At 37.0% G+C, this 13,815-nt stretch overlaps 1 protein-coding gene and 1 long non-coding RNA gene across 4 annotated transcripts in view; one reads left to right on the top strand and one right to left on the bottom strand.

Moving 5' to 3' along the window:
- LOC111517816 (uncharacterized) overlaps positions 1-13,815 on the bottom strand; it is a 141,098-nt gene that overhangs the window by 45,420 nt on the left and 81,863 nt on the right. For all 3 annotated transcript variants that reach the window (XR_012464546.1, XR_012464549.1, XR_012464550.1), the window contains 2 exons: positions 5,431-5,667; positions 5,223-5,375 (listed from right to left, as the gene is read on the bottom strand). This is a non-coding gene — a long non-coding RNA (uncharacterized lncRNA). The remainder of the gene's footprint in view (positions 1-5,222; positions 5,376-5,430; positions 5,668-13,815) is intronic.
- On the top strand, positions 116-3,424 carry snf (U1 small nuclear ribonucleoprotein A snf). Its single transcript, XM_023174094.2, has 4 exons — positions 116-275; positions 329-565; positions 715-962; positions 3,078-3,424. Exons 2-4 carry the CDS (start codon positions 329-331, stop codon positions 3,235-3,237), a joined length of 645 nt encoding a protein of 214 aa, XP_023029862.1. The 5' UTR covers positions 116-275; the 3' UTR covers positions 3,238-3,424.

The following is a 13,815-nucleotide window of genomic DNA, read 5'->3' as shown; positions in this document are numbered from 1 at the left end:
TACATCTCAACATTTTTTCTTCTTCTGAGGTCCACCTTACAATAAAGTCTTGGCCGTAGAGCCCTGACAGGCAAGGCCGTTAAAGAAGACAACAGAACAAACAAGAAGAAAAAGGTTGCTCAAGGCTATATGTAAAACATCAGTTTCACAAGAAGGTAGGTTGACTTGAGTTACCGATATTAACGAAAAACGCCATTTTTTTTGATATTATATCTTGAAAGTGAGTAGTTCGGAGAATATTTTCAATTTATTGACTGAAAACCAGCGCACACAAGGTAACTACAATAAAAAAGAATCCCGTCGACCAAGCTAACCTCATTTATTTCAGATGGATATTAGGCCAAATAATACGATTTATATCAATAATCTGAACGAGAAAGTGAAGAAAGAAGAACTGAAAAAGTCTCTCTACGCTATATTCTCACAGTTTGGACAGATCTTAGATATTGTTGCACTGAAAACTTTGAAAATGAAAGGACAAGCTTTCGTTATTTTCAAAGAAATCCAAAGCTCTACCAATGCCTTGAGGTCAATGCAAGGGTTCCCGTTTTATGACAAACCGATGGTAAGTGAAATATTTTTGAATTTATACAAATAGAGCTGAGGAGTTTTCATTCATCTATAAATCCCATTTCATCATATCGATGAGAATCGTCTCAAGTGAAATAATTGTGCATTGCACCAGGCACGTTTTCTCCTTTCTGTTGATTACAGCGCATACAGTACTCCAAACAGGATTCGGACGTCATCTCCAAGCTGAAGGGTACATATCAGGAAAGACCGAAGAAGGTCCGACCACCGATGGCTAAAGACGAAGAAGCACCAAGGAAGAAGAAGAAGACCAAGGACCCCAACAGGGTGCCTGGCGGAGCTAACGCCGAACAGCCTCCTAACCAAATTCTCTTCCTTACCAATTTGCCTGACGAAACGAACGAGATGATGTTGTCCATGCTGTTTAACCAGTAAGTTGTTAAAGAATTTTAGTCATCTGTGAGTTGTAGCTGGCTTTTCTCACGCACTAGAACTTTTGTGATTAGGGTACTGGTACTTCCGTTTAAGACAAGAACTTTTTTTAAGGGAATTTCAGCAATATATTTTTTTATAACGGCTAATCGCTTTCGAATAATCTGACCAAACATTCTACTTCTGAAACTAAAGATCCAGGTGTGATCCTAAACACCACACTTAGCTATTACGCCACACATTTCCGCTGTAATTCAAATATCTATGAAGGTGCTTGGCTTCACAAACGGAACCACACGTGATTTTACTAACATCGTTGCTATTGAATCTCCATATTTTTCCCTGGTAAGCTCTCATCTCTATTATTGTTCCACAGCTTGGTCCCCAATTACGTTACACTAATGTGAAACTCGAGGGTTTACAGCACAAATTCCCACCTAGATATATTGCTTTCCAGATGCGTGTATACCACGACTATGTTGCATTAGAACCCACATTGAACATGCCTTCTCTCGAGGCACGCAGAAAATATAAAGACCCAATACAGCACCGAGCTTCTCCCCACATTATCTCTACTTATCCCCAGTTCAACTAGGCGCTTGCAAACCTTTTATGTTTTTTTTTTCACAGATTCAATTACTTATGCAACCAACATCTTCATTCTCAGAACTTTTCGATTAGCTAACTCTTTGAATAATCTTCAATGTATCAGTTGCCCGCTTCAAAAACCACATTATTGACCTAGCTATTCAATACTATCAGCTTGGGCTGTTTGATTGTGTTTAGTGGTTATGTCCAAGATCGTGGAAGGGCCATAGATAATATAGATTTGTATATTGATGGACATTCTGTGGAATTGACTGACAAAATAAAATGTTTAGGACTTCATATAGACTACACATCAAGTCAATACTCTTATTCAAAGGTCGTACGGTACTCTTAAACATCTGTATTCAAACAGACACTATCTCAGTAGATTCTGTGTTTAATTATTGCGATGTCATCTACGGCCCTTGTATCAATTCGATAACTTCTGCGAGAATTCAGAAAGTACAGAACGCCTGCATTAGACTAATATTCAGCTTGAATTACAGAGATCATGTGACCCCTTTCAATCAATCAACTGAATTGGTTAAAAATGCAAAACAGAAGAGAGTTGCATTTCGCCTGTTTCATTCACAAACTGATAAAAACACAATAACCCACTTATTTGGTAAATAATTTTGACATTCTGAATCATAACAGCACGATCCTTCATGTATCATGCTGTAACAATGTGTAATTAATTCAGTGAATCTTTGAAAAATTCATCACTACCATTATTAAAAAGTAAACTTAAAACTGAAATGCTCAGGCAACAGTGATCCAAACAAAAACATTTGTATTTCATTTTACTATTTTCCTGACATTGCCATTTATTTTCTGTAATGTTTCTGTTTTTTCAAACGTGGTTGAGTGGAAGAATAGCGCTTTGCTAAACTCCGCCATGTAAAATAAAGACCATTTATTATTATTATGTTATTCTTTGGGAATTTCTCTTAATTGATCTATAGTGAACCATTTAAGTGAATTTCATTCATATTTACTCCTGATGGATAACAAAACTTCAAATTTTACAAAGTTATTCAAGTCATATCACCTCTTTAAGACAACCACAACTGTAATGACTAAATGCTCCAGCGGCCTAGGCCAAGCTGATCTCTTCTTCCACAATTTTCAAATAAAAACCGTTTTCTGTCTCTAACCTGATACAAACGAGTTTCCAGTTGAAAGAAATTCAAATATTTAATCATATTGCAATAAATATTCAGCTGTCACATATCCAGACACTAATTCTTTTGCCCTTATTTTACTTTTCCAGTGTTTCTTTCAATTTTTGAATTGTATGTGAATATTTATCGTATTTGATGCTTGTACTATTATTGTATTTGATGCTTGTACTATTATTGTATTTGCTGCTTGTACTATTATTGTATTTTATGCTTGTACTATTATTTTATTTGATGCTCCTACTATTATAAAAGTGGTATTCCCGTGCAATAAAAAAACTAACAACTTCCAACATGTAACCTTTCACTTGATTGTGCCTAATCATTTTTGTGATATCCTTCTAGGTTCCCAGGCTTCAAAGAAGTCCGCTTGGTACCGAACAGGCACGACATTGCTTTCGTTGAGTTTGAGAACGAAATGCAGTCAGGAGCAGCGAAAGATGCCCTGCAGGGATTCAAGATCACGCCTACGCACGCGATGAAGATTTCTTTTGCCAAGAAATAAATTTAGATAAAGCGTTTTGTACTTGAGTTTGAGAATAGTATCTTATTGTGAGCCACCGTCTAGTTTTTAATTGTGATGCCAAGTCAGATTAGTTTATTATATTTTAGGCAACATGTGTAATGACTTTTCAGTGAACTTGAGAAGCTATGGAAAACTTTTTCAAATGAAATTAAATGGTTTTGATGTATAGGGTGTTACTTTATTTGGTGTGGGAGAATAATGGAATTTCTCTGGAACAATTTTAAAATTTGTTCAATGTCGATAGAGTGTTAAAAATGCTGTGATAGAGCAGAGAACTGACAAAAACAATTCTATTGTCTTGAACGTGTTTTAAATGCCTTATAAACTTCATTGCTCTTTTACGATAAGACAGATAAGACAATATGAAATTGAAAAGAGCACTAACATGAGTGTATTCAGTATTGATCCTACGTTTAGTAGGATCCCCCTCAGGATCTTTTACTGATTTGGTTTTTACCTCTTCAATCGTCGCAAACGCCGTCCTTTCATGGGCCTCTTCAATCTTGGTAACGGAAAAAGTTACAGGGGGCCAAGTCCGGTGAATATGGTGGCTGAGGAATGATTTCGGTGTTATTTTTGGCCAAGAATTACGAACAAGCAATGAAGAGTGAACATAAAATCGTCGTCATTCACACGTCCTTTCATGGGCCTCTTCAATCTTGGTAACGGAAAAAGTTACAGGGGGCCAAGTCCGGTCAATACGGTGGCTGAGGAATGATTTCGGTGTTGTTTTTGGCCAAGAATTACGAACAAGCAATGAAGAGTGAACATACGATCGTCGTCATTCACACGTCCTTTCATGGGCCTCTTCAATCTTGGTAACGGAAAAAGTTACAGGGGGCCAAGTCCGGTGAATATGGTGGCTGAGGAATGATTTTGGTGTTGTTTTTGGCCAAGAATTACGAACAAGCAATGAAGAGTGAACATACGATCGTCGTCTTCACACGTCCTTTCATGGGCCTCGTCAATCTTGGTAACGGAAAAAGTTACAGGGGGCCAAGTCCGGTGAATATGGTGGCTGAGGAATGATTTCGGTGTTGTTTTTGGCCAAGAATTACGAACAAGCAATGAAGAGTGAACATACGATCGTCGTCTTCACACGTCCTTTCATGGGCCTCTTCAATCTTGGTAACGGAAAAAGTTACAGGGGGCCAAGTCCGGTGAATATGGTGGCTGAGGAATGATTTCGGTGTTGTTTTTGGCCAAGAATTACGAACAAGCAATGAAGAGTGAACATACGATCGTCGTCGTTCACACGTCCTTTCATGGGCCTCTTCAATCTTGGTAACGGAAAAAGTTACAGGGGGCCAAGTCCGGTGAATATGGTGGCTGAGGAATGATTTCGGTGTTGTTTTTGGCCAAGAATTACGAACAAGCAATGAAGAGTGAACATACGATCGTCGTCATTCACATATTCTCGACCTTCTGTGGAAAGGATGTAGGTACCACTTGTAAACATTTTTCTGACTCCGGAGTACAATCACTGTATGCAGTGGTCAACATTTCGAGTGTTTTGAGCACCATGTTCCATTTTTACACACAATAACAATAGGGCTTCATTCCCAGAATGATACAATGGACATGTGAAACCAGAAAGGCTGACGATTAGTTGGTTGTATCAACAGATGCAACTTCTGTTTTTCACAACAGAATTTCTTGATGTCAATGCATTTCACTTTGAAATTATTTCTAAAACAAATTTCCACTCCACCAGCTCCGAATGAGGTTAATATAAATAAGTTATGGGATATATAATATCTTCATTTATTTAGGAATCACACGTTAAAAGGTAAGACCTCGTTAGTCCTTAGCTTGCACAAGTTTCTCAACTTCTGAGAGTTGTCGTTCGTCAGATTTTATATTCGAGCCCAGTAAAAAAATAGAAATCAAAATATACAATATTTGATAACAATACTAGATAGTCATTGTTAAGAGCTTTTCATAAATAAAAAAAATCTACTCACCAGTTTCTGCCACTCCACAGGTAGGAATGTTCAAATTCACATCATCTCCTTTCTTAAAAAGTTCAAAATTATGCCTTCTTCTTCGGATATCAAGAATTCTAAGTAGAAACCGGATGACAGCACATATTTTCCTGGACATTTAATTTCTTTTACCTTAAATAATCAGAAGTTCATAAAATCACTGCATCTACAGTTATAATAAACCTACTTGTTGGTTCCTTGTCATCAAAAAATTTCAGTTGCTTCCAAAGATAGCTTAGATATCCGCTGATTATTGTTTTCCATGATTTGAAAACTGGATATTTGTCTGGCTTGAGAAGGATTTTGTTATTGAAATTCGACCAAAGATGTCACCTAACTTCCCTCCTTTCAGTTTCACCTCCGAATCACAGATGCCGCCACAAGTATCATACCAACAGTAAAAATCTTGATAAATAAAAGTACACTGCAAAAAAAACAGAGATTTATTTTGGACAGTAGCTTTTCGGGGTGAATTTTCAGTTTGTCCTTTATTGAACTAGAGCAAATTCTCTGTGGGTCTACGTTTATTCATTTTTCAGATTGTGGAACACAATTAAAAACCCACTTCAAACTGTAGATTATGTATATTTTGAACCAGAGTCGAACAACAAAGCATTCGTGGTGCAGACTTTCCATTTACCTCACGGTGTGGGGAATGTGTCGGGGCAGGGCCCCATCAGCTCACCCTTCGGTTAAAAAAAACTGTTAAACTGTCGACTCATCATTAATTATAAAGTACTCAAACACGGGCAACTTTGCTATGTTTTAAAATACACTATATATGCCTAAAATAGACTAAAACTTGAATGATCCTGATATTCGCGACGTCACTAACATTTGATATGAATTAGGGAACACGATAAAATATTGCAAAAAATTTAATTTCATTCTTCTTCTTTCTGTATTTTTGTTGTTCTGACATGACAGTACGTGGGACATGGCCAACTTGTTTTTGAGGCCGATTTGATGGGTAGTTTCGAAATTGAGAAGACTTTTGTACTACGAAAGAAATACTTTATATTTTTAATATTCGATATGGAAAAGTTTAGGTGTTACTTCCTGACGAATGAACCATTCACTTATGGAACCAACGGAATATTCTGATTTTTTTCATTTTCGGAAAGTGTAAAGGTCTATTATCCTCGGTTTCTGATCATCTCGGTCGTATAAATTGCCAGGCATAATAATCTGAATTCAAATATATCGTCGACCATGGAGTGTTATTCCGAATTTTATTACCGACCGACGAAGGATTAAAATAATAGAAACGATTTTATTGGATGCATAAACGTCAACTAAATTATAGAGATCCACTTCGGTGGTCCGGGAAAAAGTAATTTTTTCGAGGCCGCATGATAGATATTGAAATTAGTTTTTTTTGTATAGAATCCAACTGTAGTCATCAATAAGATTTAGAGACACGAATGCGGTTGATAATAATCAAGAATGATATGAAAAAAAGTGTCGGGTTTCTATATTTTTCTGGAGTATCAATGTTATCACTGACTGATGATTATTGTAAAGGAAACGGTTGCAATATATTCATCACATTGATATCGTATTCAACGTTACTAAATGAATGTTTTTTTAAATTTTTTCAAAACATGGCAAGTCAAACAATTTAAAATGCTTACATCCTAAAATCAGATGAGTATTATATAATTAAAACCTATTATCAATTATGAAAATATCGGTAGATCGAATTACCAGGAAACGGTGTGAATGAAATTTGCTTGTGTTTTTCTTCCAAAGATCTGTCTGAACAACTTTTGAAAAGTCAAACGAGATTAAATGAAGCGAGTTCAAGGTATCAGTAGTGACAGTATCAAATACGAGCAATATATTTCTATTCTTGCTCCATCTGTTGACATGTGCACAAAGTTGGCCCAATCTCATTTCGCGCGTCGTGTGTTTTTGACAAAACAAAACTAATTGGTTCGAACACTAGGGTTTCTATGCACCTTTAACAATATTTTCTGTTACAAGAGTAACACGGTTGGATTCTTATCTACATAGTCGATCACAAAAATCCTAAATCGAATGTAAACGGAAATGCGCTTCTTTGGCAAATGATTTGATTCAATTTTATTCTAAATGATTCATTTCCTTGAACAATTTTTTCTCTTACATATTACAAACTTTGTGAAACCGTGATAACCAACTTTGGAGCTGTTTCAATCCCCTTTTGGTTGCAAAGTTACGAATCATCATACACCGTTAACTCCGCAATCGGTTATCCAAATTCGAAACAGTATGATCTGAATTCTGTCCCTCCAACAAACCAAGTAACCCAAACAATGATAGATGCGCAACTCAATAGATGTTACCTGATTTTCTAAATTTACAGCAGTTAATTTTTGAAAGCTGTCGTCTCAACCAAATATCCTTTCAAGTTGGAATCAGAAACCAATGTTGAGGAAAAGTTTGTTTTCGAGATCTTTTGTATTTTTTTGAACATGTCCCGTTCCCGTCAATTTCAACTGCGGCAGCTCTTCCGCTTGAGCTACAATCAGATGAACTATCTTCCATTTCCACTGTAATTTGTTCCATATAATTCATAACACTCGTGAGGTTTATGATACGGTTAAAAATGTCCAAAAATATTCTTCTTCTTTTTCATCATATAATGGCCTCGGCTACTAAGACTATAACGTGTTGACTTCAATTATTCAATCGTCAGCTGTCAGCTTCGAGTGCTATCCACTGCCTCTTCTTCTTCCATATTTTTTTCAATATTAATTATTTGTAGAAAATTTCGCTAATTTATGCTCAAATCCGCTACCGTTGAGTAAATTCCGCTACGGTTGGCAACTCTGCTGGTTCAAGCCACAGGCTGAACGATCGATTTTCACTTGCCATCGTCCAACCCGTGTTAGGAATCACACGTTGAAAGGTAGCACCTCGTTAGTCTTCAGCTCGCACAAGTTTCGACTTCTGAGGGTTGTCGTTCGTAGGTGTGCGACAGCTGGTTAACATATTTCAAACATATATTTAAACATATGTATTTACACACTCGGATAGTACATTTCATGCTTTGTCGATACAACTTTTGTTGCTCCGACAATAAAGTAATCTTCATAACGTTTCGACAGTCAATATCCACACTCACCCTCAGGTGACAACTGATCTGTTGCGATTCACTTGTCTATTATCTATAAGTACATGGCTTCGAAAAAACGTCGTTCCATCTGAAAATCAACGACACTAAATCTGTAAAACTGGCCGTGCTAAAGAAAACACTTCCCAGACACTTTTCCATTCAGTGATAAATCAACTTCGAAGTATGTTTAGGAATACTATTTGAACGGAAAACCAATTACCCAAAGCCAGTATTCATTCTTCGTCGATTTTAATTTCACACCTACTTTGAGATTCTGACTTTATGACTAACGGTGACATGAGTTGTAGCGCACATTTATGGGAAGATAACTGTGGGGGTGGTAGATTTATGTTGAAATGGTGTGATTCTAGTACGGGATGGAATACAGTGTGGAACAATATGTTTTTGGATTTGAAATCATCAAATTACCAAATCAATCAATTTTTCTGGATAAATTGATGGATGCAGCCGTTACTACGTGGCAGGAAATCACAATGAAGACAAGAGAATTGAAACTTTCTATGTTTTTTACCACTTTTATTTATAAAAGTGTTTAAAACATAGAAATATTCAAAACTGTTATCAGTCGATTGTAGCGGCGTTTCCGTGAAACTGGCAGTCCAGCCGAACAACATCCAGGGCGAGGACGCGCTACAACTGCAGTTCAAGACCGATTTTTGGTCTTAACCGCAAGAAGACAACCGACAATCACAGCACCTGAGTTGTTTAACGTGTTGCAGCAGACGCACCAGGTAACCATTGGTCGTGATACTGTCAGAAATCGACTGCATGAAGCAGATCTCCACAACAGAAGGCCACTTAGATGTCCACCTTTGTCGAGAGGCAATCGCGGTAGAAGATTAGAGTGGTGTCAAGAACATCAAAACTGGGATGCAAATGATTGGGCCACAGTTTTGTTTACAGACGAATCCAGATTTGGATTTCATCCAGATTCTCGTCGAGTAAGACTGTGGAGAGGACCTGGAAATAATGAACGTTTGAGACACGTCTAGGAAGTCCACACATACAGAGGTGGTACAGTAATGCTATGGGGCGGAATCATGATCGGCGGCAGAACCGATCTCGTTTTTCCAAATCGCTCCCTCACAGCTCAAAAGTACCTCGACACCATTCTTCTACCTATCGTCCGTCCGTTTGCTGGTGCTGTTGGTGAAAACTTCCACCTAATGCACGATAATGCTCGTCCACATGTAGCGCGTCTAGTGACTGACTGGCTCACCAACGAAGGAGTTGATGTATGCCATGGCCAGCACAATCACCGGACCTGAATCCCATCGAGCATGTGTGGGACATGCTTCAACGAAGAATTACTCCGCATATGGGGAACATTCACACAACGTTTCAATTGATAGAGCTTTTAATCGCTGAATGGGCAAATGTACCTCAACAAGACATTGACAATCTCATTTTGTCGATGCACGATAGACTTTCCAATAACCGAGTTTCATCTTGTGCGAACTCAGTGGCGGTTAGATTCAAAAACTCATCAGGAAACGTATGGTTCAAATAGTTTTCCAACTTTTGGGCCTGGTTTCATATCTTGAGAGATCTGAAGCTGGTTATTCGTTCAAGCTATATCTTCTGCCTCAAACATGATTGATTGATTGATCTACTTTGGACTCCTCTAGAAATTAACTGCTTTCCCAAACCGAATTGACCAACAACTAACTATATTTCAAGAACACGACATTCCCGCTGGCGGAAAATACAATTAGAAAACGACCAGCTTGGCAGTAGCCTCAACAATATCCACTTACCAGCAATCTAAATCATCGTCGCGATAACATCACGCCTATGGCGACTGATTAATTTTTCTAAGTTCCTTCATTAGCCGCAGATTAATTGGAGCCGCGCCCATTTCGCGGCACTTGCACCCCGCCTGGGGCCCATCGGTAATCAAAGACAAATAAGTGCGGTATCTGAAAAAGCAGCGCTTTGTCATATTTGATAAAATATGACACAGCAACAGGTGTACCTCTCTGGGAAGACAAACGGGTATAGAACGATGAGAAACATTTGTTGAAATTTGCGTGACTGGGTGAGCTGGATAAGTATAGAAATCAATAAAAATGAAAATAATCTGGAACTTTTTCAAATCAATTACAAGTTGGGACCACAAGAAGGGTTAACACAGTTCGTGACAATCTAATTTGTCTTCGGGTTTATTTCCATTGATTTCTCTGGATAACTGAGTGACTCGTCCTCTTCTGTAACTGATAGTGAATTCAACATTTCATAGAATCAAAGTTGTTATGGATTTCTTCAACCTGTTTGTTGTCAAATAATATACCAACCCTCCAACCCTCTTTTTATTTTATATCAACGACTTATTGGAAAAAACCAAGAATCCAATATATAGCTTTGCTTGCAACCTCGATAGTCTGGAACATGTTATAGTCTATCCATTCCCAATTGGAACGGCAATAAAAATAAGAGTACAGTCATAAACATTTCTTGTCTGTGGCCCCTAGTCGCCCAGATAGTTAGTAAACGTGCTATCAAATGTAGTTGTAGTTGTCGACAATAGATTAAAAAGCGGACAAATCAATTTGCAGGTAATGGTTTCACTACTTAATTACCAAAAAATCAATTGGGATATCATCATTTAATAAACATAGTCCACATCGGACCAAAAATCTTTAGGTGTATAAACAGCTAACCCTTGTCTTTAGATTCACTATCAAATTACTTCTCCTGAAGATACTATCCTTGTTAGCAAAACGCGCGTCGAGTGCGACGCCCTGTCAATCGACAGGGATCCGGAATTTGAAAATAAGGATTTACATGTTCATGTTCAGCGAGTAATTTTGAATATTCATGAATGCTTGAAGAAGAAAAACTGTCACACTTCACAGAATGCTATTGTGAATAGAATATGCGAGTTAACGAAACTATCTCGTTCGACAATTCTTCGAGTCAGAGTCATTAAAATAGGGGATGTCATTGACCATGCAATGAAACGAAAACAAAGGAATACAAAATTCGCAAACGTTGATGGTGCTACAAAAGATGTGATTCGGCGAACAATTTATGGTATACACCGAAAAAATGAAGTACCAATCTTGAAAATGATTTGTATAAATTACTCGACTATCCCGATTACAATTACAAAGCTTTAGAAACTCTACGAGGTGTCTTATTGTCTTGTGGTTTCAAATATAAAAAATTGAACAATCGGATGGTCATAATGGAATCGACACGCATTGTTCAACTCCGACAAGAATATTTGAGGCGAATGAAAAGCTAACGAGAATCCAGCAGACATATAATCTACCTCGACGAAACTTGGTTTGACACCTATGATGTTGTCAAATATGGCTGGGTAAACGAAACCAAGTATTGTCCTTTGAACACACCTTCTTCAAGGGGAAAACGTGTTATAATTTTGCATGCCGGGAATGAAAGTGGTTTCGTACCTATGGCTTTGCTTCTGTCGGCCAAAAATATAATTCATCTGCTGATTAACACGAAGATATGACTGCGGCTTTATTCGAAATCTGGTTCAGTGAGCAGCTTCTCCCAAATATTCCTCCAAACTCGATTATTTTTATGCATAACGCTTCGTATCATTCTTGGTTATAGACTACAATACCAAACAATAACACAAAAAAAGCAGATATTGTTGATTTCATGCGAAATCATGAAATGGAAATACCCGAAAAGATTCCAACGAAAACGTTATTACTGGCGACCATAAAAAACGTAATTTCAAAAATAAGTATATTATTGATTCGATGTGTGAAACACGTGGTCATATTCTCTTACGTTTGCCTCCATACTATTGTGTGTTCAATCCAATTGAAATGGTTTGGGCCACAATGAAAGAAAACTTGCGGAAATGCAATCAGTCACCGATTTTGAATGCTGTAGTGCTTGACAATATAAGGCGAGTGGTAAATGAAGTAGGTAATAGTAATGTGTGGAAGAACTGTGTGGCCCACGTTATAATAGAAGAGAACGAATATTATGTGCAAAGTTCCATAAATCCGATCGTTATTCAACTCAATGATGAGTCCACCTCATCCGAATATAGCGAAGAAGAATTTTGATTTTTATAGTAATTTTGTTGGCCTCTATTATTTTGTAAATATATGTTTGACGAGAATTCGGTGTGATTATCTGTGTTTTCATTGTATTTCAGAGTTTTCGACTCGGAAATCAATTACCTTAAATTTCGAAGTTTTTCATAATTACCCAAGGTGGAAAAAATCAGTTGAGATAACTTTTTCATGGGGTGATCAATTGCTATGATTGTAAGAATAAGTAACTGAAAAACTACCACTGAAAAATAATATGCCGACGCCTATGTGGAGGCGGGAATTCCTTTTTTGTGCTGTTCCAATTGGTATTGGAAATACTATAGAAAGGTTGGAGATTTGTTACAATTTTTTTATCCTGAACAATTTGATTGGAATATATTATGAGGCACCCGTGGGTCGGGTTACCTATTGGGCGTGTCCCATTCCTACAGGAATCTTTGAAGAAAACTTTCTAAAAGAAGATGTTAAGTCTCAAGCTTTCTTGATCAAAGTGTATTTCAAATATGTCACTAGCAGAACATCAAGTGTGATACATTTTTGGAAGGTTATTTTAAGCTCTACTGACATATGCAGGTATATACAGGATGTTTCATTGAAAAAAGTTTTCCATCAATAACTGTTGATATCTCATTTGAAAAAATTAGTTTTCACGCCATTGAATTGTACGTAAAAAAGAGCTTTAGAAATGTTTTCATGGAACTAAGAAAAAAAAAGTTACAGCAACTTCTAGAAAATGCACATTTTCGAAAAAAAAAGCTGTAACATGCGGTTTTCTCCATTAAGTTTGTCAAAAAAATTTACTCTCGGTTACAGCCATCATTTGTCATCTATCTAGATTGAAAACAGCAGTTTCCCTTTAAAATTGTCCAATTTGGCTCACTCTGTACAATTTCAGTACGATATCGTGGCAGTTTTGGATCTAGAGAAACTCTAAGGAATCTATTAATGTCTTGATCAAAATGATCGTCTGTATTACCTAATGAGAATAATTAATTTTCAGTTTTTGATTGATTCACCACGAGAAGTCGTTTTCTAAAAAAAACCAATCGTTTATAATAATAACCTTATAACACTTATTCTTTTATTTCAGATTCTTTCTCTGGTCACCGCGAGGGGCGCCGTTCACATACATTATTCATGGCGATGAATCCCTCAAAATATATCCTATATTTTTAATAAATTATGTCCATATAAATATATGAAATCTGATTTCTTCTAAAGGTCAAAAAGGAGTGTCAGACAGATCAAAACAGGTCCATTGTAGATTCGGAATTTCGAGACGGTCAATTACATCGATCAGACCCGATTTCATGATATTCGAAAGCCAAACAATATATCACAGCTGTGTCTAATTCAAATTTAATGTAAATGGATGTTGAATCGATATCAGGAGAATAACTAACAAATGTTA

Source organism: Leptinotarsa decemlineata, unplaced genomic scaffold (assembly GCF_025532065.1).
Source record: "Leptinotarsa decemlineata unplaced genomic scaffold, Ldec_3_MD MMD2_P_RNA_scaffold_12, whole genome shotgun sequence".
NCBI classification, from domain to species: domain Eukaryota; kingdom Metazoa; phylum Arthropoda; class Insecta; order Coleoptera; family Chrysomelidae; genus Leptinotarsa; species Leptinotarsa decemlineata.
This window is presented reverse-complemented; position numbering and strand designations above follow the sequence as displayed.

Excerpts from the sequence above, each read along its gene's own strand:
- snf (XM_023174094.2), top strand. The coding sequence starts at position 329 with ATGGATATTAGGCCAAATAATACGATTTATATCAATAATCTGAACGAG. Across the intron at positions 566-714 it reads CGTTTTATGACAAACCGATG|CGCATACAGTACTCCAAACA; the intron begins GTAAGTGAAATA and ends TGTTGATTACAG. Across the intron at positions 963-3,077 it reads TTGTCCATGCTGTTTAACCA|GTTCCCAGGCTTCAAAGAAG; the intron begins GTAAGTTGTTAA and ends ATATCCTTCTAG.